The 26,239-nt window shown below is 36.9% G+C and overlaps 2 protein-coding genes across 4 annotated transcripts; both read right to left on the bottom strand.

Moving 5' to 3' along the window:
- Positions 1 to 141: 141 nt before the first annotated feature.
- On the bottom strand, positions 142 to 6,401 carry LOC113057807 (E3 ubiquitin-protein ligase synoviolin). 2 transcript variants are annotated; one of them, XM_026225328.1, is made up of 16 exons: positions 6,184 to 6,401; positions 5,599 to 5,736; positions 5,421 to 5,513; positions 5,181 to 5,333; positions 4,631 to 4,679; positions 4,295 to 4,398; positions 3,942 to 4,068; positions 3,757 to 3,856; positions 3,622 to 3,687; positions 2,902 to 3,018; positions 2,647 to 2,804; positions 2,413 to 2,565; positions 2,182 to 2,322; positions 1,922 to 2,105; positions 1,713 to 1,825; positions 142 to 712 (listed from the first exon to the last, which is right to left on the bottom strand). In XM_026225328.1, the coding sequence occupies exons 2-16, from the start codon at positions 5,728 to 5,730 to the stop codon at positions 543 to 545; spliced, it is 1,860 nt and encodes a 619-aa protein (XP_026081113.1). In that variant the 5' UTR covers positions 5,731 to 5,736; positions 6,184 to 6,401; the 3' UTR covers positions 142 to 542. The 2 variants fall into 2 exon arrangements, with proteins under 2 accessions (XP_026081113.1, XP_026081114.1); XM_026225329.1 differs by having other exon boundaries at positions 5,599 to 5,731.
- A 3,233-nt stretch (positions 6,402 to 9,634) lies between these two features.
- On the bottom strand, positions 9,635 to 24,379 carry LOC113057806 (mothers against decapentaplegic homolog 5). Of its 2 annotated transcripts, XM_026225327.1 has the most exons (8): positions 24,227 to 24,375; positions 24,069 to 24,152; positions 16,925 to 17,651; positions 14,571 to 14,828; positions 12,851 to 12,961; positions 11,440 to 11,661; positions 10,490 to 10,746; positions 9,635 to 10,362 (listed from the first exon to the last, which is right to left on the bottom strand). In XM_026225327.1, exons 3-8 carry the CDS (start codon positions 17,325 to 17,327, stop codon positions 10,219 to 10,221), a joined length of 1,395 nt encoding a protein of 464 aa, XP_026081112.1. In that variant the 5' UTR covers positions 17,328 to 17,651; positions 24,069 to 24,152; positions 24,227 to 24,375; the 3' UTR covers positions 9,635 to 10,218. The 2 variants fall into 2 exon arrangements, with proteins under 2 accessions (XP_026081112.1, XP_026081111.1); XM_026225326.1 differs by lacking the exon at positions 24,069 to 24,152 and having other exon boundaries at positions 24,227 to 24,379.
- Positions 24,380 to 26,239: the final 1,860 nt, after the last annotated feature.

The raw sequence follows: 26,239 nt of genomic DNA, 5'->3' as shown, positions 1-26,239 counted from the left end.
TCGAAAAATTTATTATGCAGTATGTACAGATCCTCCTATTAAAACATTTTATACATTATGTACAGCAAGTTAATTTAGATATTTGGTTAATCAAGAAAAAATCTATTATGTAGCGCTTGAAATAATGAAAATACACAAGGAAGGGGGAAACATCAAGTTTTAAGGGCACACAAGAAATCAACAGACCTTGTTCCTCTAAGACAGAAATCACTTTCAGAGAGGAAAGTCTCAGCATTACTTGAGTCAGACGTCACAGCGGACTTTAAAGGTGCAAGGCTTTTTTTTTTTTTTTTTAAATCCTAAATATCTTTATGCGTGGTTACCCAGAAACCAGTTCTCTGCCAGAGTAGCTTCCGTACACGCTACAATGACAAATCCTCCACACAGCGGGAAGTGCTTGATGTGCCTCACTTAAATGAACAGATAAAGAACACATGAACTCTCCTCAGATTATCTGACATCTCAACATGCCAAGAGTCCGTAAGAAGCATTTCTACTGTCAGAAGTCAATTCACAATTGCACGTTTAAACGGATCCCGTCATCAGTGGTCAGGAGTATTAGTGGTCTCCAGTTTACGCAGACGACGTCGTCTCAACTCGGCGGCATTTGGCTCGCTTTCATCCTCGTCTTCATCGCCCTCCTTCCTGTCTTTGTCCACACCTGTGGTTGAGTCTGGTGGAGAAAAGCCTGTCGCTCCATTTACAGATCCATCTATGAACAAGAGAATACAACGAACCTGGAGTCAACATACAACTTTATGCTTTCAGATCGAATAGAAATCTTATACATTATTACTCGATCTAAATCGGTGATTGTGCATTAACAGCTGTTGGTATGCAAATGAGCTGTCTGAGCTTATTTACCCAATGCAATTTTTATTTTGATCATCCTTCAAAAAGCATAAATCAATATGCTGATTTGGCACCTATTTTAATTATTAATAATAGTTTCTCGTTAACATATTTATGGAACCGGATCTTTTTTTTCCAGCATTCTCTGAAGAATAGAAAGTTCACTGAGCATAATTTATTTGAAATAGATTTTTAATGTAATTTTATACATGTCTTTACTATCACTTTTGAGCGGTTTAATGCATCCTTGCTGAATAAATGAAATCATTTTTCAAATAGAAGTGTATTATGATTTCTATAAAAACAAGCAGCAGCACAACTATTTTCAACATTCATAATAATTAAAAACATTTATCTTGAACATTAAATATGCATATTAGAATGATTTCTGAATGATCATGAGACACTAAAAACACATAATTCCTGTCAACCCTCCCCTTTTCCCCAGGATTCTCCCATATTTTACTATTCGATCCTGCTATCATCCCATTAAAATATTCTCCCGTATTTTTAATCTTTATCTACAAAAATAATATGGGTGTATTTTGTGTTCCGGGAAAACACTCATAATTTGTATGGCCCAAACCCCATTATATGAATAATAACATCAACAAATTCCAACATTGCCCTGTTGCCAGATCTTGTATGAAATGCATCCTTCTCGCACAATTGACACATACAAAATCCAACCCAATTGTCCCCTCAACCTGGCAACCTACAGCAGTGATAAGTACTGCAGGAAGAAACCGACCACTGGTAGAAATGGGACATATTTTGGGACCCAAATGTTGACGGGTATGCGCACACTCACACACAAATTAACTTAGACATTCAAGAAGTTGTGGCACCATTCCACTCACCGCTCTGAGCCTCGTTCTCCTGACTGGGAGTTTCGGTGTTGCCCGTGGAGGAAGAGGACTCCACATTCGCTGATGTACTCGTCTCACCAGCGTTGGTTTCTGATCTTGGAGGACTAAACGGAGTAAAAAAGAAAGACAATACAGGGATTTTAGAGGTAGGAACTGGTCGTGTCACTTTTTAAATCGAATCTCAAGCCATGTTTGCACACCTTAATGTGGCCACCGTGCTGAGGTAGTGATGAATGTTGAGCATGGCGGCATCCAGTAATGTGTGGATGTTGTGAAGGCACTGCAACCTGGCTTCCAAACCTCGCCTGCCCTCCTGCTCCAGCTCCCTGAGCTCGGCCTCGGACATGGTGGACAGAGTCGACGGAGGCGGTGGCATGGATGACACTAGTAAACACAGAGGTCACAGATTACTTAAAAATGCATGATATTATAAAGCTGCATTTGGAGCATTCGGACTTACTGAAGGGTGGAGGTGGAGGCATCGGGAGCCATGGAGCTGATGGGAAAGGTGGAGGCATGGAGAAGGGGAATCCAGGCATTGCTCCGGGAGCAGCAGAGGCGCTGTCTGCATTCGGCTGGGTCGAGCTGCTGGCTCCTGATTCTGTACAACACAACGTGAAAATTATTAAATGTGAGAATCTTGAGTTTTCCAGCTTTTCACAGTGAGATGAGATGAATAAGAGCTACTGACCTGCTCCCTGTGCCGGTGTTGCAGCGGCGCTGGTCTGTGGTGCGTCAGTAGCTGCCTGTGCTCCCGGAGCAGCAGGAGGAGGAGGCGCGCCTGGTAAGGGACCCCAAAATGGAAACAGACCCGGAGGAAACTGAGGCATCATTCCTGGAGCAACTGCACAGAAGAGTAACCATGCTTTACAGAGCACAAACAGCCACGTCAGCAGATTCATTGGCCGGGTTTTGATGTTTTTACCATTGACAGGTGGAGGCACGGGGGCATTAGCAGGAGCAGCAGGGACAGGTGCTTGTGCGGGAGCTGGGGCAGGAGTCTGGTTCGGCTGGGACGCTCGGAGGACATCCATACGACACGTCGGACACGTCTGCTGTCTCTGGAACCAGGAGCGAAGGCAACTACAATGAGAGGAACAAACCATTCAGAATGTGCCTGCGGAGGTCAACACCGAAGAAACGGGAGATTTGAGAAACCTGACAAGCAGAGGAACTGAACCTTGAGTGAAAGATGTGGTTGCACGGCAGTTTCTTGGCTCCGGTCACCATCTCTTCTCTGCAAATGATGCACACATTATCAGTGGCTTGCAAGTCTTCAGGGGTGGCATCTGGATAGCTGTGACAAAACATGGCCGACAGTAATTAGGATTACTAAAATTATTAACACATACTAAACATATTAAACACGGTCTGTACAACATAAAAACAACACTAAATATACAAAAAAAACAAAAAAACAACTAAAGTCATTATGACATTAAATTATATTAAAAAGCCCAATATTAAGGAAAACATAATATATATATATATATATATATATATATATATATATATATATATATATATATATATATATATATATATATATATATATATATATTTTTTTTTTTTTTTTTTTTTTTTCTAAATATAAAAATACAGATGAATGAATACTACAAATATTAAACATGGCCCGATAACTAAATTTTTTTAATAAAAAAGAAGTAAAAAATTTGAATAAATAAATAAGTTCTACAAATGTTAAACATGACAATACTAAGAACAGCATTAAATACACAATAAATAAATACTAATTGAAAAAAAAAAAAAAAAAAATTACAAATGACTAAAATTTTACACTGCATTATAATAATAAAAAATAAAAAACAACTCGAAAACTTGTACAGTAATACAAACTATAACTAAAAGATATGTGAAATCATTCCAGAGAGATACTCACAGAGTATTCATATTACGAATGGCTCGTCGAGACATGATGGCGTCTGTTACTGCCTTCTTGAATTGCCTGGAAAGACAAACGATTAAGACAAACTGTTCTAACGGTTGAGAAAACACCTGATGGTTTATCACTCACCTCATTGCGAGATACATGGGTCGGATGGCAAACAGAGGGAAGGTGTGCACCTTTATCATTATGGTCATGAACGCCATATACAAAATCACCTTGATGAAACCTGAAGGATGAATGCATCATCAGTCAATCTGTGAATGAATTATCTGGAAACATAAACATCCAAGCTCTGGCTTTCTGGGATGTACCTGTGAAGAGCTCTGTGTAGAGCATGTAGACGGCCTTGTTGTCCCACGGATTCTCACTCTGCAGATCAACTGTGTGCAAGGTGTACTTGATGAAGGTGGTGAGGACCATAGTCATCAGAATCGCATACTGAAAGACAAGCAGAAAGCATTTACTGTACATCCACAGCATTAAGCCGTTATTATTTTAAATCTCTAGTAGTATAAAATATGTTCAGCTGCTAAGATGACAAGCAACATAATTAATCGACACCATGTGAGAAGGTTTAGAGTCAGTGGGCTTTTCATTAGCATTCATGAAATTTAGTTCTGCAGGATCTCCTTCAAACTTAAACTAGAATTAAACTGACACTCACCTCAAATCCAAAAACCAGCTGCACTGACGCTCCTCTGGTTATAATGCTGTGACACGCATGATTGACAAACAGAAAGTCCAACACTCCCAGCAGCACCATCAGGGCTGCAGCAGAGAGACCCCAACATTAGTGACACGCTCATGAAATTATGCAATACCTCAACAGAGAGTTTAAATAAGGCGGTGTAAAGTCAAATGCCTTCAAATTCAAGATACAGGTGCAGATCCATAATTTGCATGTCCGAAAAAAATGAGTTAGCAAAGTAGTTTCATATATAAAAGGGAAGTAAGAGATATATTTGTTGCTACAGAACAAATCCAGTCATGAATTACTTACAGAGAACTCTGAAGTGGAAGACCCATGAGATATTGGGACTCCTTTCCATCTAAAAATATGATAAACAATGAAAGGCTTTTGTTTAAAAGCAAAGAAAAAAATTAAATAAATAAAAAAAATTCAAATGCAACCTCTTAATGCTCACATCTAAAAATAAAATATGAAAACATATTAATATGCATATTTTTAAATTAGACGTAACATCTTAAATTTTCAAATTTAACAGCAAAATATAATAACACTGTTCAAATGATAATTTAATTTAATAATAAAATTAAATATAAAATGTGATGAATAAATATTTTCATAATTAAGGTGGAACCTCCCAATGTTCATATATAACAATAAAATGACAATATATAAAAAGTGTCAATAAAATACAAATATAAACTGTAATAAAAAAAAAATTAATGATCACATTTTAAATTAAAATATGAAAACATTACATTTCAAAACAATAAATTAGATATTTATAATTAAATAAATATAAAACTATACCGATTTTGTTTCGTTTTACAAACTGTTCAGAATCAGAGCTTTATTCACTCACAAAGTCCACCCTGTCTTCAGCCAGCCAGTGGAAACACTTGAGGAAAAGCAACAGAGTGAAGAGGGCCACAAAGCGAGGAGAGAAATCATCCCTGAAGACTGTAAAGGCCAAACAGGTCTCGGTCACGGCGTACCAGGAGCGTTCAATCAGGTGCTGAAAACACAAACAATGCACAAATAAAAACGACAAAAAGAAAAGCTTTCTTTAGCCTTTGCACGCTTTGCAAATTTAGACACGAACCTCCATCTCAGCAGCTCTCAGTTGCCCGAAAAACACCTTCCGCATTAATTTCCCCAAAAGGAAAACCAAAACGAAAGCCTGAATGTATATAACCTGCCGAAGAAATAACAGTCAAATCACAGAGTTTACATTCCCTTTCCATAATGATGAGACACTTAATAAACCGACAGCGACTTACTGCCATGCTAGGACTGCTCTTAGTGAGGTACACCACAGTGGGGTAGAACTGGACCTTGAGGAAGTACGCATGAGCCACCACTGCACCAGTCAGCACCAAACTGGTGGCTGTCACCAGAGCGGCTCGCACCATCCTGCACTACACAAGAGAGAACAAACACATCAGGTATAACACCACCATTCAGACGCTGAACACAATGAATGCTAGTATTAGCATGTCTCAGGAATAACTTTCCAGTAAACTGAAGTGAAAGTAATGGCCTGAATAACACTATGTATATGCATTAAACACCAATGCCTATTATACATATTCCTAACAGCACAAATTAGTTAAATTAAGCCTTATTTATCAACTTGCATAGGATTCTGTTTGTATATTAAATGCTTGGCAACAGATTCTGTTTGGAAGCAGCACTAACTAGCTCAACATTATATGAAGGCTACCCTATGACAGTTATAATTAATCTACGATAACTTGAAAATAATAAACACTAACTAAATCCGGAGGAGGGTGTTTAATTAAGCCGAACATATGTTGATATGCATCAAGTCTGGCCGATTCAAATTAGCTAAACATTAGTCTCACCTTCAGTCGCAGGAACCCGCTATTTCTGCTTTGGAGGGATGGGTTACTGTTGAGTTCTGCTTATAATAACTGCGTCTTGTGTCTATCCGTCCATCTAAACCAATCGTGTCACTTCCAGTCTCTTGAAGTCGCGGCCGCCCGAAGGTTACGTGTTTATTTTTCGCTTGCTCCGAGAAAGGCCACCTCACTTCCGGCGAGCGTTCGATCCCGCCAGTGGAGTGAAGACAGCGCACCGATCACAGTTTCGGTTTCAAAATAAAAGCTTATGAAACTTTCAAAAATCCAGCGTGACCATTTTATTTGTTCCCACAAATAGGTTATTTCGTTACAGAGAAGATTTTTTTTAAAAAAATTGGATTTCAATACGCACAGCCAGGTAAAAAAAAATAACTGTGTAAAAAATAAAATGAAATATTAACACTATTGACATATTTTACAACTTTATATATATATATATATATATATATATATATATATATATATATATATATAAAACTATATATATATATATATATATATATATATATATATATATATATATATATATATATATATATATGAATAAGATATTGAATTTTCACCTTTAAAACAAGGCAAAAAAATAATAATACTTGAATGTATCTAGTGTTGTCAATATGCTGTGTGTGTGTGTGTATATATATATATATATATATATATATATATATATATATATATATATATATATATATATATATATATATATATATATATATATATATATATTAGTGCTGTCAAAATTAGCGCGTTAACGCATTCGATTAATTTGAAATATTTAACGCGTTAAAATAAAATAACGCAATTAACGCGGTTGCAGTTTTTTTTTATTTCCAGTTGTGGCCTATGTGTGTTCAACGTGCAAAGAAATATGGATAAGACCAAGGAAGGACTTTTAGACGGAAAGTTTCAGTATAAAACTCTGCCGGATTACTCTTCAGTCTGCCACAAGAAACATTACTCTTCATTTAGTCTGCCACAAGAAACAGCAACATTAAAATCATGAACTCAAATGTCATTGTTAAAAAAAAAAAAAACAATGACTGTAACAGTGCGTAAATCAGACCTTTCTGTAACGCTAACGTTAATAAGCTTAAACGAAAATAACAAAATAATTGTGTAGCGGAGTATTTTTTGTACACAGTGCCGCGAACTGTCAATCACTCCTGTACGCGTGCATCACTATCCTCCTCGCAGCTGCAGCAACTTGCGCTCTCTCTCTTCATCAAGCTTTAAAACAAAAAGGGGACAAAAAGATCATATTGTCTTTGTGCATAGGCTATAGATTAATTAGATAAATGAATATATAAATTTGTGCCTTGCCGTCTACGGTATTTTTTTAGAACTTAGAAAAAAGATGCTGCAGCCAATGAGCAGCCAGCGGGGGCTGCAGGACGACTCAACCTCCGCAGACAGTTTTTAATGTTTATCAGCAGGGGCGGAGCCAGAAGATGTAAACATTCGGGGCTTAGCCCAAACCTAGGGGGCTGCAGGGGTGTACTCCGCAGGGGAGATTTTTTTTCCCCCATTTATGTCAGCTAAATGCACTATTTTTCAGGCTGTTTGAGATAACAGAATGCCTAAAAATCTATACACTATCTGGGAAAATGATGGTTACTCAGAAAAAAAAATATTCACCCAGTAGAGCCTACAAACTATTTTGTATTTAATTGTTCTCCAGATATATTTCTCAATTAATCTATCTTCTTATCCCACTAATGTGCCGAGAACAGTTGTAAAACATGCCCTGAAATAACTTAGCATTTGATACATTGGGATATATTGCTTTTGAATCTCTCTCTGGCCGGTGAGGTTTGCTGTTACGAGTTCCTTTTAAAAAAAATTGTTATGTCCATAATGTTAATTTCAGGCGGTTAGTCAGTGAGCTCGCTACGACGGCGGTGAAATAAAAAGCCCACCAGCCCCTAATGACAACGACGAAGAAGATGATTTATATTCTTCTTCGTTAGTTTTTATCAGCAGTTGCCAAACAAGCGAAGTGATGCGTGATGCTTTACAGTCCGCCACAACGCACAGTAATAGAGCTTTTGTTTCTTTTTTTTTTGCCGCTCCAGTCTGAGAGACTGAGAGGAAATGAAACAAAGTTGAAATTATTTTAAAAAAGCTAAAAGATTCGGGGCTTTTGACAAAACATTCGGGGCTTAAGCCCCATTAGCCACCCCCCGCTCCGCCCCTGTTTATCAGACAATAAATACTCAAGATTTTGCTTTAGTATAACTCACAACGAGTTTCACACACCTTCTCCGGCCACGTTGAGTTGTTGACACTTAACAGTGGGAAAAGCGACACATGCGCTATTCACTTGTATAACTTAAGGGTGAATGGGTAATGTAGTTTCTGCTCTGGGTGGGATGAATTAGGAAGCTTGCAAAGTGAAGGGCGCTCTGAAAATCGGCAGTGCAGGTAAAAGATTAAAACCTCTATTAAAACAGATGTCCAAATGAGCGTACCGGTACGCTACAAGCACGTTCTGGGCACACGGAGAGGTGGCGGTACGCTCAAGAGCTGTATTTGGAAGTGGCGGTACTGAGTACCGGTGTGTACCGGCCCACTTAAAGCACTGGCAATGACTATACTTTGGAATTTTTTTGCAGTCCACTTAGAATTCAACATGGAAATCATTTTTGTTTTTTATTGGCATTGATTGTTTTGAAATTCAAATGGTACTTACATGCCTGTGTTTTTATTTGTGTAATAAATATGGCTTTCAAGCCAACAGTTAATTTGGAGGATATTGATGGTTTATTGCAGGTATGTTGTTTACATGAGAAAATCTGTGTTACAAGTTAAACAAAAATTCCAATAAACAATCATATTTTGAATTTAAATAGTTTCTTTGAGTTTACATTAATTATTTACATTTTACATTTACATATCCAAAAAGTTTCAGTCTTTTAATTGCGATTAATCGCGATTAATTTTAAAAAATTGTGCGATTAATTAGTTAATTTTTTTTTAATCGATTGACAGCACTAATATATATATAATATATATATATATATATATATATATATATATATATATATATATATATATATTAGTACAGATCAAAGGTTTGGACAAATCTACAATTTTCATAGTCATGAAAATAAAGAAAACTCTTTGAATGAGAAGGTGTGTCCAAACTTTTGTTCTGTTCTGTACTATATATATGAAAAAACTAATATTATCAGTAATCTTTAATAAATGAATACAATTCTGTCCAAAACCAACCCGAATAGGGTATACTAAAAACATCTTGTCCAGTAGAGGGAGCCAAATAACAGACATCACGGTCCAGTTTAGCCTCCACTTGCACGGAGTCCAGAGATCTGCATAAAACAAGTACAATCATGCCACAGCATATGATCACATGTACTCTAAAAGAGCACCGGCTTTCATTTATCATCACAAAAACATATCAAATAGGCACAAATTTATCAGAAAAAAGAATTTTATTTAAAAGCAGTAACTTTGACTTGCCTTAAGGCAACAGATGCTAGAAAAAGGGAACATTTGTAATGAGCTTTGATTCGAACAGTAAACAAAGGAAACTATGCCCTGCGAATAACAGGGATTAGAAAACATAGCAATTAAAAAGATTCTCATAGAACTAGGAAATTGCAATGTGAATGCAAGTGAAGTAGAGATACATGAAAGTATGTCAGTTTCATCTAATAGATTACCTACAGTTAAGAGAAAATCGGTCATAGAAGCATAATTTTACAACAATTTTATGCAAAAAACAAACAAACAAACAGGAAGGCAATTGCTAAAGCAGTAGTTAGTTCATTTTGTGTCACTGCCTTGAATTTTCCTCGGCTAGATGTGCTTGTAGCCCCAGTTCATTCTTCTGGTTCTGACTGCAACAGGATCCAGTCACCCTTCTGCAGGTAATGTAAACAGTTCAGCCCTTAAGATCTCATTTTCTTTCAAAAGTAAAGAAACAAAAAAAGAAAAACAACCAAAAGAAAAAAGAAAAACTTAAAAAAGATCCTCCCAATCCAGCAGGGCCCATCATTATGAGACTGAAGAGATAGGGTTTAGCGGAGAACCCATTTGTGTTAGGACTTTATCCAGCCATTGGAGCGGACCGTGAAGATGCACTTCTATCCAGCAAGGGGTGCTCGTCACATCCTGTCTGTGATACTCTGCACCCCAGCCCTAAAAGAAATGAATAAAAAATTAAGGTATGAAGTTACACAGGAATAGATTGTCTAAGTTTTTACTCCCTGAGCTGTTAAAGGTGAATAACCATCGGAAAACGTTTCACTGGTCGTGATACTCGTACCTTTACAAAGCTCATGCGGATGGTGCACATCTTGGTGAGCTCGTAGACCGCCTCGAATCCGTGGTTGACCGACTGAGCGAGCAGCTGAGCGAATTCTTGGTTGTTGAAGATCTTGAGGCTGCAGCCGCTGGGGATTTTACAGACGGTTGTGGGGTGGAAGCCATGATGGTAGTTACAGTTTCGACTCTGGACAAAAATGCTGGTGTCACTCAGACACTCTGCATACACTTCTCCTCCAACGTAATACAGGTGGACACCTGAGGGACAGGAGATCATCGTAAATGGACTTAAATGGAGAGTATTTAAATCACTTTCAAAACTATTTTTATCCAGCTAAATGCTAAAAAAACTGCCAATCAGATCTACCCCAATTTAAATGAGCTGACAACAAAACTACAGCAACATGCTTATAATACACCATTAGACCATTATGGTCAGTTAGTGATAACGCTGTATAGTTATCTCTACTGTTCTCTTATTTGGTGTGAACGGGCCTGTCATTTCAGGTCATGCTGACAAACCTTTGGTACGGTGTTATTTTAAGTATTGTTATGCTATTATAGTTTTAATCCATATTCCAAACTAGCTTTTATTTTTAGGTTTTTAGTTTTCGTTTAAATTTTATTTTGTAAATTTTTTTTGTAATTTTATGTGCTTTGGTCATTTATTATTCTTCTAAACAGTTTTATTTATTTCAATTAGTCATTCTAGTACTTTAAACGTCAGATAGTTGACCAGGCAACATTACTAATTTTTTATGAAGTTTCCCACCTAATATTTATCTTTTTTTTTTTTTTTTTCAATAAAAAAATGTTTTGAATAGTTTTAATTACTGATTACAACCGTTTTTCTGAAGGTTAAAGTCACCTCCCACTGGGTTTCCAGGGCTGAGTGAAATAAAGCACAGTCACAATTTACAAGATCTTTGTGGATAACAACTGCATGCATACCTTTGCCAATATGGCGGCGAGTGTTTTCAATAGTGGAGTTGCGATTGACGTTGGAGAGCAGGCCCAGGCAGAAGCGGTTCTTGTTGTTGGATGGGTCAGTGAATCCATCAACTAGTACACTAGTGGAGGAAGCGTGGTAAGCCTCTCCCACACGATTATTCAGCTCATAGTACACAATAGAGCACCAGTGACTGGGCTCCTCATACTCCACTGGCTGCACATCTGAAAGAGGAAAATAAAACAAGACCTTGAGCCCAAGCCATCTATTGTTTCAACTTGCTCAGATACTTCACCACATCAGCTAGATAAACCTTCTGGAGAGATTAGACGGGGATACCGGGCCAAAAGGATTTAAAGATTACAACAGGTAAACGGTGTTAGAAATTCAGGCTCAGTCATGATGACAATGTTTTTAACTACAGAGGTTGTTAGTGTGATTGCTTTATAAAAAAAATAAAAAAAAAGATTTCTCAATGTTGTCTAATCGGACTGTCTGGCTTTACACAATTGCCATGCACAGGTTTCATTTTGGTTTGCCACAAAACAAAGTTGTGTTTCCAAAGTACCAGGTTGCTTAGTCATTTGATTTGCTAAACACTCCCAAATGTAATGTACAAAGAGTGAACTGTTGTTGGCCATTTTACTACAGTAATTTCTAAGCCTGGGTTAAAATATTGATTTCTTGAATTTAATTGACTCATTTTGATGAACCAATATCGATTCTTTAATCTCAAGACTGATGTTTTAGTTAGTGCGGTTTTCTGCTGATATATGAAAAACACTTCACTAAGAATCATTTGTAGCATGGCAGCCATCCACTAGTTGCAATGTCACAGAACATTCTCACATGGTGCAAACTCACAGAATTCAAACAATAAATGTGGTTTAGACACTTCAATATGCCTTGAAAAACCCCCAGATAGACGTTAAAACAGTTTGTAAACAACATAATGCAATGTAAATTAACCCGAAAGATGATTTTGCTAAATATAGGCATATTACATATTCAGTTTATTTTTGTCTTAATGTACATGTTTGAATAAATCCACGACGGAAACATGTTATGACGCTTTAAACACCGCTTAAATGTTTAAAACCAATTGCAGTAGAAACAGTTTTATCATAAACAGTCATCATTTTTAATTGTCTTTAAAATAGCAATTTAATTTTATGTTAAATTTAACCTCGTATGTATTTATAGTTTAAATGAGTGGGGCTCTTGGCAAGAATGGCCAAAATGTTTTCACTTTTATGCATGCAGTCAAAAGTCAAATATTTTCTCTATAAAACAACCCATAGACAGACAGACAGACATACTTCTGTAATGATGATGCTCAGATTTGAGGGAGTTTTTTTTATATATGTTCTGTGACATCACACCTGGACCACTTGGATGTTGATAGTTTCTTACCCCCTCTGGGCATGTTCTGAGGAACCATGCTGCTGCCAGTCTCCATGGACTGAGACCCATCCTGTCCCATCTGTTCATCTGGAGGCATGTAGGCAGGAGGAGGGGTATCAGCTGGTAAAGAAACACCACAGAGAGATAGCAGTCAGACATTGAGGCCTACTGCAAACAAATGGGCTTCCACTGCAATCCCCTGGAGTCTGAATTCTGATGATTCTTTACAGGAAGCCGCTTCGCATCTCATAAATCCTTTTAGAGTCAGATTTCACAATATTCTTATACCAAACACCCACCTCTGTACAATAACAGAGAGATTCACGATGTGGAAACAACAGCTATTTAAAGCAGACTTTTTGTTGACAGTATCATCAAGGCAAGTTTAAGTATGTGGCATGGCTGTTTATTATTTGGACACTAATTGCTTTAGAAGTATCTGTTTTACCACTAAAGGGCAAAAACAGAACAGCAAAATATATTCAAACACAATATCTTCCAGAAATGGTTTATGACTAATAAAAGAAAGCAACTCCGGCTCGAAAAAAAAAAATCCTTGGAAGATGTTATCTAATGCAAGAAGAATTTTAAAAAGGCTCAATGTTATTACTTTTGAGATAAATTTAGTGAAGCTAAAGAAAAAGAGCGCTGTCAGATTGCTAGTCTGGTGGATCAGCCCTATAAATTTAAATAAATAAATACATTTATGCATTTAGCAGATGCATTTATCTAATGCAACTTACAGTGCATTCAGGCTAACATTTTTTACCTAACGTGTTCCCTGGGAATCGAACCCACAACCTTTAGCGCTGCTAACACAATGCTCTACCACTGAGCCACGGGAACATATCAGATTAGTTTTTTATTTTATTTTTTATTATATGAACATACAAGAAACAAATTTTTGTGGCATTTCCTTTGGACTTCACTGTAGAAAAACAAAACATCTGAATGAATTATTTTGAAAGAAGTCTCTTGAACAAATTGTAATTTATTTCTGTGATGGCAATGCTATTTTTTTCTCAGCAACACTTGCTGAAATGATCAAGAAGCATTTCTTCTTATTATTTAATAATTACCATCAAACTGTTGTGCTGCTTTATATTTTTCTGGAACAGAAAATTTAAAAAAGGAAATACTTTTATTAATTTAATGCATCCTCAGTAACACAAGTAACACCAAACTTTTACAACGTAGTATTTAAATGTTAATTTGTTGATACTATTGATTATCTGACACAAAGGAGCTCATATTGTAAAACATATTGCTCGTTTACAATGTACATGCCACATTCGTTATAGCTTCAAGTGCTTCCATCACTTAAATCATTGAGGCAGATCTGATCCTGCGAACAAGCAATTTCTATGAATAAAACCAGCTTTAGTTCTAACCCACAGTGCTATAAAACATTTGCTGTCCTTCTGCCTGAGTGCACCGAGCCTACGGATGTGGGCATCAGCAAATCACTCGATACAGAATAGAGGAAGTGTGGGCCGGTGCCAAGTGATGGGCACCCAGCAGCAGGGCTTTGGTGGGCTGCTTAGCTGGCATTTCCATTGTTTACTACAGCGATTGCCAGTGCACAACTCACCGTCATATCACAGGTTTATCATTCAGCGTCACATATCCATTTGCCATCGCAGCAGCAAAGAAAAATCAACACATCAGTTTGCCACTGGCAAAAACATCCCAAACGATAGATCAATTTCATGAGTGGTGTTGTGTGTACCTGGCAGCTGGAAGGGGCTGGATGGCCCAGAGCTCGCAGGAGAGTTGGGGTAGGTGCCGCTGCTGGCGGGAGACGGAGGGTAAGGCGAGTTTGGAGAGATGGGGAAGGAGCTTCCTCCGCTGTGCTGCTGGAAGGACTCTGGGAAGGTGGCGTTGAGAGGCATGTGAGGCTCATTGTGACTCAGGTTGCGGAACTGAACCAGCAGACTGTGCTGAGGATTGAACTCGCTGTGTCGTGGCACCAATACTGGAGGAAGCACTGGGAAAAGATAACAGCATTTTAGACATCCTAACAGATCATTCCGATTTAAATATTCATGGCAGGAAAAAGATTCCTGCATCCTTGAGATCTGTGTGCCGATTGGCCGGCTTGGGCTCCAAGGCACAACAGATCAGTTTTCCGGCTTCAACAGAAATGAGTTTTCTCTCCTGAGTGACATGTGATATCTGCCCTTGAAAAGCTCAATACAGTGTACATCTCAATCTAAGCAGAAGGCAACAGAGGCTACAGAGATTAGAAGGCCTCCGGGGGCAAAGGATATCTGATAGTCAACACGGTCTTTACCGCTCGATATGCAGAGGAAATAATAGGCCACATCTCCCCACAGGGGACATATATGTTGACCAATTCACTGTTATTTTGTCTGTTTTTTGTTTGCTATAGGGCTGTGCGATATGAAAAAAAAAAAAAAAAAAACTATCGCAATCTCTTTGATCAATTTTGCGATTTTGATTTTAATCACGATTTTGATACACACAGACATGCTTTACAGTCATAAATGCATTCAGTATGAACTCGAAACATATTTCCAAAAGAAAACCAATTAGAGCTTTATCAAAAAGTTGTAACATGTCTCTAGAACAGACATAATTCAAAATAATCACTAAGTAAAGCTGTGACAAAATGTCTAGACACATAGCAATAAATAAATAAATTCCGTGTCCATGGATTTGTTTTTCTTTTTTGCCATGCATTGGTCATCGAGGTCATTGTAGCAGTGCCTCAGGTGTTGAAATATATTTGTTATACATTATACAGGTCCACACGTACTCCGTCTGCAGTGCGTATACAATATATGTATGCAGTGCAGAAGCAGCAGCGAGAGCGCGTTATTGTAACAGGCGAAAGCACATTAAAATAAATGTCACAAAACCAGACGCGTGTGCTCAGATAAATGCTGCTCTCGCCCAGAGAGAGTGCGCGCACTTAAAATGTATGTGTCATCTAGCTCAAATTGTATCCTGTGCACTCTCTCTATGCTCATGTGCTAGATATGAATTATTTTAGCACCCTTCTATTTCTAACCTGTTCTGTTCACATCTTTCTCATATTTTAAGACATGAAGTGTGAACGCTCTGATCCGTTAACATGGGCTCAGAAAAAATACCTATCCCAGATGGAGTGTGTGAACCTGGAGTTACGTATGTATATTCCCAGTCTGTTCTGTTCTCACGCTCCATTAAGGCGCGCTGCATTGTGATTGGATCAGAAATCATACTGAGGGAGTTCGGGGCCGTGGAAAATCGAACTATAAAGCGATTTAGAAATTGCACATGCTCAATCTTGATTTAATGATGATTTTGATATCAAAAATAGCTTCGCAGGAAAACACATTGGTGACAAGACCGATGAAATCAGTTCACAAGGATTTAATGTGTGATTTGACCCCCAAAAATATATGTATGTATGTATATATATATATATGTGTGTGTGTGTGTGTGTGTGTGTGTGTGTGTGTGTGTGTGTGTGTGTGTGTGTGACGAGAGGGACTGGGTCTCAATCACCATTTACAATGTAGTTAAAAAAAAATTGGTCATTGTTTTTTTTTTTGAATCGGACATTAGCTAACTCGGATGCAATGTGAGCTAATCCCAGCTGTTACGACACTGCAAAAAAGATTTATCAACATGGAAACACCATCACTGGATAGGATTTTTTTTTCTTGTTTATTGAAAGTATAGTTTTATGTCAGCTGCATGTACATCTTTATGACCCCAAACATTTGAACAGTAGTGTACCAGTGTTATTTTAGGGTCACTGAGATACTTTTTTCTTTTTTACTATTTGTGCTTTTTTCAATGCCTATATAGTTTGTATTATTTATTTTATTTCAATTTTAATTTTAGTAATTTTCGCACAAACAAAACTAAACAACTTTGTCAACTAGCTGAAATAAAATACATTTCAAGGTTTGAACTTATTTATATTAAATATTTTATCATTTTATTTTATCATTTGTTTTATTTCAAGCAAAAAAGTTTTTCATGGTTTTAGTTATATTTTTTATATGACAACATGTGTTTTGTAAAACTTGTGTCATGAGAACTACCATAAACACATCAGTCATGTCTCACCTGGACTTTCAACTCGTTTGTAGTGATACGGGTTGATACACACTTCTTTCTGTTTGGAACCGAACGGATACTCGCACACCTCCAGGGGTTTGAGCTCGTGATGGGACTGCAGGTCAGGCCAGCGCCACACGCGGCAGTAGATGACATGAGGCAGGCCCTTCCTGTGGGACACCTGCAGCCGCCCGTCCAGCGACCGTGGGATGGTCACACATTTACTGGGCTGTCCAGGGCTGCTCAGGGCCTTCTCCAAGTCCTCCATGGCACCCTTTTTCTTCTTTAGCTTCTTCACCAGGGCATCCACAGCCTTTTCTGCCCATTTTTCCTCCTCGTCGCCCTGCTTCCAGCCCAGCAACCTCTTCACCGCTGGGCTGGTGAAGGAGAACAGACTGGACATGGAGGTCATAGTGCTGGGCTGCACCAGGAAGCGGGATCTGAAGCGCGCTCAGCCTGCAGTGTGCCAGGAAGATGATTATGTGTGTGTTTGTGTATGTGGGGAGGTAGGGGAGTGGACGAGCTTAGTCTTGTATGTCCAAGGACAGGAAGTCAAGGCAGGACGCAGCTGCTGGTGCTCAGGGCTCAGGAAGGCCTCCAGTGAAGCAGGAAGAGGGGTGAAACTGGGTCACAACCACTCCGAGAATCAGTGTGAAGGGTAACGGAGGAATTAAGACTGAAAACAACGATGAGACGGCTATTAGATACAAGAGATTTACACTTCGAGAAGGGGCACCTGCAAAAAAAAAAAAAAAAAAAAAAAACATCAGTAAAAAATAATAATAATGTGTAGATGATACAAAATGATGAGCGGCCTTGAAATGTTTTATCTCCTAGACAATATATCTAAAACAAGATTAAAAACATTTTGCTAATTACTTTATAATTTGTATGCATGTAACATGTTCATGACCTTAGTTTATATGACAAGATACATAGAAAATTAGTATATATAAAAAATTAAAGGGGAAAAAGGTGATTAAAATTGGTTAAAATAACACGGGGTGGGGGGGTATGAAGATTAAATATCAATATATAATTTTGGCAACAGCTTACAAATTGTTATATATTGTTATATATGCATTTATGTGACAAAGACAAAGCTAGCAAGCAAATTATAGGCTGTAGTAACTAACAGTAAGGACAGTAACTCACGATTGAGAGGGACTGATGCTAATGCATTACTAGGTGTGTTCGATTTGAAGCAGTGCTGCACAGACTGAACGGTATGACATCAAAATACCACGAGAGCGATCCGAAAGCATAAGGAGCTATCTGCTCTCTGTAACTTTCACAGTATTGTGATGTCCTACAACGATCGGCCTGACATGGACTTTAATACTGAATCTTTGGATAATACAACTAGACTAATAACAAGTGAGCAACCATTTAAAACACTACATCAGTGCAATTTTACAATGTAGACAATTTTAGACACCTTAAAAAACTATACATAAATACAAAACAGTGTCCAAAGGAAGTGTGCAAAAACATTCCCGCCTATTCAGTTATAAAAACACACTTACGCACACATCTGAGGTCTTGCAGATAACTGTTAGGATGTACCCATCTGCCATGTGTTATGGTGAACTACAACAGACTCATTGTGTTGGATCTGTAAGCAGCAGCCTCCCGCTGCCACACCCAGGGAGCTCCCAGAGCGAGACCAGCGGAGCACAGCTGCTGAACAAGTTGCAAGTGTAACCAGGACAGAAAGGATATAAGACCTCTGAGAGGCACTTCCTGTAGCCACATCCCTTCCCCTTGACCTCTACAGCTGCCAAACATCAGCCCATTGGCTCTTCAGGACAAAATGTTACTATTCAAAGCACTTCCCACTCCCAGACCACTACAGTGTTTGTGCTGTCAAAACCACCCCATGCTTTTTGTAAAATGAGAATGATGGATCGGTAATCATTATTAGTCAAAAGCACAGTTAAGATCATCAGCCAAACAGTAAGTAGGTCGTCTCTTCTCACTTCTCCGTTGATGTCAGTACAACAGAGCTTCCCAGATATTGTTCAGACCTTGTTTGTGTACAAGCACATATATACAACGGAAGCAGGAGCAAATCAAACCAGCCCTGACATTAATAGCACAAGCTGTAATTGACATGTCATTGTCTTTCACCAGGAGTACAGATCTAATTTTGTAGTTCATCAGATAAATGAAATGTAATGTTAGGATTTCAACATACACTACCGTTCAAATGTTTTTTTTATTTTTTTATTATAGTAACATTAGTAATGTCTGTGTGTCACTTTTGATTAGGGGTGGTTGAAAAATATAATATCTTTTTTTTTTCAGGAAAATCAAGATTTTAATCACAATTGATGTTCTCTATTTTAAAAACGAAGCCTTACAAGGTAGCAAAATATTAAACAAAAAAAAGAATAGTAGACAATTAGCCAAAGTGGGTGAAGATAAAAATCTTTGTTATTTTGTATTTGTTATTAAAAACAAGAACAATAGACATGCATTAAAAATACACGTAATATACAAATAAAACAAACAGCACTTTAATTTTAAGGTACAGTATGTGTATTTAGCAGTAGCTTTCAAGAAACTGAATGAACAAATAAAAGTGGACACATCACTGTAAATATAATAAATTATGTAAATAAAATTATACACTGATTCTTTTTAAAGCAACTATATTAAAGTTCTTCAGGTCAACAGCAGTCAGCGATTTTCCTCTCTGTGTTTTGTTGTATTTACAACCCTGATACTTACATAACAAAAGCAGTCTAATAGTGGTATAAGCTGAAGTCAATATGTATATTAATGACAATATGGGATAAATATAATGTAATTTAGTGGCAGCAGGTGCTGTCCGCTGCCAGTACATGTACAGTCAGACAAAACATTTTGCACAGTTATCAAAGGCGCAAGTACGAGTAGTTGTGGAAAACGATGTGTTCATCAGTAAAAGATGCGACACATCTGATGAGTGTGCGTCACTGGAAACAACATGCAAACTAATTAAAGAGGCAGGGCAGCTCACAGCGCTTAGTCATGTGTTGGACCGTTTTTGGAACTGAAACTTAGAAATTGCTCACGGTTCCAGTTCTTAAAAAAAAAAAACTGAATAATAAGAACCGGTTTTCGGTTCCCAAACCTAGTAATCATATGGTTTTAATGAACAAAATGGTTAATATAATATAACATAATAATAATGCACAATATAAATAATGTGCATTATACATTGGGATTGCGCTATAAAATCGCATGCCATTAGCATGCTCCTTTCATCAGTAGGTTCATAAATCAGGTTCTGTGATTAGTAGTAAATTTCTATCACATGCTTTCAGATGGAGCGCCATTTAATACACAGAGCTGTAGATCACTGACAAGCTACGCAATATACCTTATAAATAATGTTCTTTTTAGCAATGTCATATGACCCCTTAAAAACTGCACAGCATATATTAATTTAAATGAATTGTAGCATTTGTGAATTCCGGTATTTTGCTGATTACTCAACATAATTATTATTGTTTTTAGAATAAAGTACTTTAACTGAATCGAGAAATCGTGACGGCGCTACAGCACATGAATAAAAGGCAAACTGGCAAAGCTTTAAAACACATGCAAGTAAAGTACTTTTGTGATTGCGAATAGGCGCAGTGTCCCATGACCACTGAGTTAACATTTGACGTGAATATATGCCATGTTGTACAGTATTTTGAGAAGGAGGCGCCAGAACTGCAACTGACAGATTGTGTGCTGTTGCGTGATACAACAATATTTCTTCAAAAGCAGATCATGGACACATTTTATTTGTCTACAATCAAAAATAGTCATACTGCACACACCTACTTTGATCAATTTAATGCATCTTTGCTGAATAAAACCAATAATTTCTTTAAAAAAAAATAAAAAAATTGGAAATTGAAATTTTTGATTGGTAGTGTGAATTTGGCTCTGTTGACAGCGTCTGTTGGAAGAATCTGCTAGGCCTTAAATAATAGCAGTAAAACCAACCACATACTAAAGTATGTGGAGTTATATACTAAAATGGTTTAACATGCAAAAAGCATTCAAATGCATTTCTTTTTTGTCTTAATTTATATTTTATGTTCTATGAAATGTGCACTTTAAAAGAAAAAAAAAAAACAGTAAGTGTCAAGTGTCTTTTTGACTGAAGAAGTCACCCCTGATTTCACTGCAAAAGCAAAAAAATATTTACTGTGGAAAAAGTACCTGCATTTCACTGGGGGTGGGTGTCAACTTCATACAGTTTGTCACTTACGTAATTCCTGTTTTTGTCTTTTCTCTATGTATAAAGTCCTGTTCTTGGATCCACACACTTATGCCAAAGTTGCATGGCTATGATAGAAGCTGTTCTGTATGTTTTAAAAGGCTGAGTGACAGGTATTTTATGTGGCAATCAACACGATGCCACCAATATTGTCAATAGAGCATAACTTTTACTGAAACTCATTTCTTTAATCTTCTCTATTCTGATCAATGACTAACACTGTGAATGGTAAAAAGTCAGAGGCTGAATTCCTAAAATCTTCCTACGATTATGTTCAATGAGATGGCACACACCAAAACACCTTGCATATCAGCAAAAACAACAAATCAGCTTGTAACAGCACACACTGCCATAACTGCTGAGGGATTGATGATAGCGAACTTTAACAATAGGAAGTACAGGACTCAGATCAGCAATATTGAAGCTCAATACACAAACACACACTTCCCTGCTCCATATCTCCATCCTGCTTCTACACTCCATTTGCAAAATGAGAAGCACAGAAAGCATTACCCATATTGATTTTTCTAGCAATCACAAAAGCCTCCCACTTAAAGCTTTTACTCTTTCTATGCTCTTATTTCAAGGGGAGTGAGACATTTTGCTTTTAAGTACGGCGTGAGGCTTATATGCCGCAAATTGGAAAAAGACAGTCATCTGTTTCATCCCAAATAATGAAAATAATGTTAAGACGCTGACCACAACATGATTATTAGAAAATCTTGATGCTGCTTTATAATTAAGATATATATTCAAGAACAGTGCCATTTGCAAAATTACTCATGGAACCAGGTTTCTAAATCATAAGGGAGTCACATTTGACACTAATAGAGCTCCAGACCCAGAAAGAGGTGCTTTTATGCCTTACTGGATCAATTGATTTATTACAAGGACTGTCAGGCAGTCACAATGCCTCTAGTGGGCTTCAACTCATGCATTATTCTTAAAATCTAATTACACACACAATTAGGTTTAATAGCCAGATTGAAAGAGCCATCTAACATTTCAGTGACATTTAAGAGCACGGCAGATGCAAGACAGAAGCATGGCCATACAATTTTATCAGAAAAATATGGCTTTTTTTTTTTTAATAAGCCTTGAACAAGATAGCTTTTTTTTTTTTTTTGCTTGACACCATCCAGTTTCTCCATCCCTGGGCCTTACATCATCGAAACAAATATGGATAGACCCTCTTTATGCTGCACATAAACAACCCCCCCCCCATTGTTCTCCATGCATGAAACGCTACAAAGAAAAAACAAGCTATAAAAAAAGGTATACATCTGTAACATAACTTTTAATCATTATTATTCAGGATCAGATGATAGATCAAGATTCACAACAGATGTGAACATCTATGTGACAGATGTTAGATGTTGGCAGATATTCAAAGGCTCTCGATGGAAACAAAGCCTGATATTGAAACTTCAAAAACAACCAGTGCACAAGCAAAATATGACTTATTGCCATATTTCAACCAAATAAGAAAAGAATACAGCTCCTACCATTGAAAAATATATATTTTAACATCTCATCAAGACTTGAAACATCAAAATGTCAGAACAAACTGGTTACAATGTGTGTACAATCAAAACTTTTTTAAATTACAATGATAAATCCACTATGTGAAACATAAGATTTTTCATCATATTAATCAGCTACTGAAATAGTAACATTGTGATGCTGCTCTTTGAGGGCACTTCATCTATGACAACATGTTACAAGCTGACCATATCTAAACCTCTCCTCAGTCAAGGTCAAAAACAAGCCAAATGTCTTTATAATGCATTTCAACAATGGACTGATATTTGTTACAATGTTGTTGTTTTTTATTTGGAATGAAAATGTCATTTAAAGTGCAGCATTTGTCTCTATGCACCAAGGCCAGGGAAAACCTAAGATTGTAAAGCTCTTTATCCATAAAATTAAACAAGTAGGCAAATAAAAACAAGTCACAGGCCACATGAACAATAGTTAACAAGCCCCAAACTCTCTTTACATCCTCACAACATCTTTGTCCAACTGTTTCAAGGATGATCGCAGCTCTGAAATCCTTGTGACTATGGATATTTCCAAACACTGTGGACAGAGCTGACTGTCAACAGCTCATCACATCAACTCAAATTTAAGATGATTACTATCAAACATATAAACCTTAACCCTCAAGTAGACAACACAGTAGTCGCACCATAAGCAACCATCTGTGAATGTGTTTTCAGGGCATTTAAATGAGTGTTACTGAAGACAGACTCACTGAATGTCCGAAACCTAGCGAGCTGCCCATCTATTCAGCATTTTGGCCATCACATGCACGTTCAGCAAGTCCTAGGCAAGACAGGACACTTGTTTTTAGCCTTTTTAGAGACTTTAATGACCTCAAATGCTGTTTGAGTGGGCAGCACACTTGGTTCTCCTAGAAAATAATGTGAACAGCCTCTTTCTGCAACTAAACACCAATTATTATTAAAGCACACGGTTGCTTATTTCATCCCCGTGGGATTTTTATTACGTAAACGAGCGGTTGGTGTGAAATCATAAATATTAACTCAATAAACGAGGGGTGAAGCTAAGCTAAGTTAGCCGCAACTTTGTGGGATTGAGTTCAAAACATCGGCATTTTTCTTTTAAAACTCAAAACCACTTTTTACTATTAAACTACCAGTTTTCATAAATCTCGGAAATCACAACGACATATTTCTGGATACATTCTTGTCACATTTTTTTCTTTATTGTGTGAAAACTTACTGCTAGCCGAGTTGTTACAGAGCCAGTTAGCCATTTAGATTTGTAGTTTGCGGTTTAATTAAAAATAACTGTCTGGAATGTGTTTTAAATATTTTCAATACTGCTCAAATCAAATGTAATTAAATCTCGTTCACGTGTTTTCCTCACCTCATTCGCACAAAAAGGAAAGAAAAAACAGCAAGGAAACTTTTCAATCACTTCTCAACACCCCCCTGCGGAAAACCACCATCCCTGTCGGAATAAAGTTGATAAGTGACCGTTGAACCGTCTTTATCGGCTAGATGTATTATCATTAGATTACATACCTTTTATGAAGTGGTGTAGCGTCTGTCGACCTTTGCTCTGTTTTACAGACACCGACATGAAGGAGTTTTTTTTATTTTTTCCCTGCCTCTCTTTTCCTCGTCTCTCACAGTCCTGGCGTCAAACAGACTGGAGGCGAATCACATTAGTGCATATCCATCCGCCCTGTTGACAGCCTACTCTTTTTCTTCCTCTAGCAGCATATAGTGCCTGCAGAAGCAATTGAGATCATCAAAAGATCTCCGTGATAAATAGAGTATAGTATTATATTATGTTAGTATTATGGATTCTCTATAGTGGTTGTCAGATGGACAACATTAAAAGGCATTTACTAATAGTCAAATACTTTCACTTCCACTTTAATAAGATCAGAGGGCCCTATATGAAGGTTAATGTAACTGTAAGTGAATCAATTACCTCTATATATATTATTATATTAAAATTTTACTATTTTCCTATTTAGTTATTTACATTTATGGATGTTTTGCCACTCTCAAATCATTATTACATCTAAAAAACAAATAACAACAACAACAACAACAATAATAATAATAATAATAATAATAATAATAATAATAATAATAATAATCCAAAATGCCCAACTTTGCAATGCGTATGCAGCAGAATGAAAATAGACAATGCAGTTGATTCAATCTGCTGTAACGATGTATTAAATGTATTCCTCGTTTTAATGGCAATTTGTAAAACCATTTGTATGAATACAATTTAGCCAACGGTTAATTAAAACGGACTTTTAAAAACGTTTTACATAACATTAGGCGGTATGCTTTTTTATATACTGTAGGCCTATCTATTTATGTCAATATTATCTTGGAATCAAACTGCCTGATTTGTGTACTTGACACAACGAGCGACTATCTAACACACTTAGAACTAGTCTAGATATAAAGGCGGAAGGATACAGCTGGTTGTCTTGTTATACACGCGCTGTCCTGAAGTTGTGCTACGGTCATGTGACGTCACGAAAGTTGGCTCCACTCTGTCTGGCTTTTAAAACTTCAGCAGTGCAACAGCCAATAGAGAGTGAGTTACGCGGTGCTTGCTTACTCGCGCATAAACAAGAGGTCTTATTCAAATTAATTAGTTCGCTCATCTGTATTATTGTGCGAATAGAGACTATCTATCTATCTATCTATCTATCTATCTATCTATCTATCTATCTATCTATCTATCTATCTATCTATCTATCTATCTATCTATCTATCTATCTATCTATCTATCTATCTGTCTATCTGTCTGTCTGTCTGTCTGTCTGTCTGTCTGTCTGTCTATCTATCTATCTTCTAGTGGATGCATGGGTTTATACAATCAATATATAATCATTGCATACATTTAATTTTCATTATGTTTAATCGTTGTTATTGTAACACTTGGAGAAAGTAAATAATATGGAGATTTTTAACAATAAGTTTCAGACTATATGATGCTTATTCAATTGCATGACTGTGCAGATTTGAAAACATCTTCATTCAGAGTTTTTATCTTAAGGTTTCTCTCAGGTTTTTCAAGAAGTGAATGAGGCAGAATCTTATGATATTGTCATAAATGAACCAAGGGGGTAAGTGTGTAAACACATATGGGAGGCAGACTCTCAGACTAACCATTACACTTTATCCTTATAGCCCCTCCAGCAGATTATGCTTTTATCTTTTATAATAAATTAACATTCATTCATTCATTCTTTTATTTATTTATGACAATAACTGATAATATAAATGTGATAAATATTTATGTAACACGTTTATATATTTATGTAAGTTAAAAAATATAAAACATTTTTTTGCACTTTTTTTGGTAAATGAAACATCCAGACATGCTTACTTCATCCTGAAGTAATCACCAGGGGTCAGTCTTTCTCTTTATAAAAACCCCTTTACCTTTTAAGGTCTTTAAAAATATTCTACCTTAGTTTTACAACTCTTTAAACAATTCTGGAAATTTGTTTTTTAAACTACAAATTACAAAAATGCATATACAAGACACAATACTATTTT

This window comes from Carassius auratus, chromosome 39 (genome assembly GCF_003368295.1).
Source record: "Carassius auratus strain Wakin chromosome 39, ASM336829v1, whole genome shotgun sequence".
In the NCBI taxonomy this organism is placed as follows: domain Eukaryota; kingdom Metazoa; phylum Chordata; class Actinopteri; order Cypriniformes; family Cyprinidae; genus Carassius; species Carassius auratus.
The sequence above is the reverse complement of the archived record's forward strand: the minus strand, read 5'-3'. Positions and strand labels throughout refer to the sequence as shown.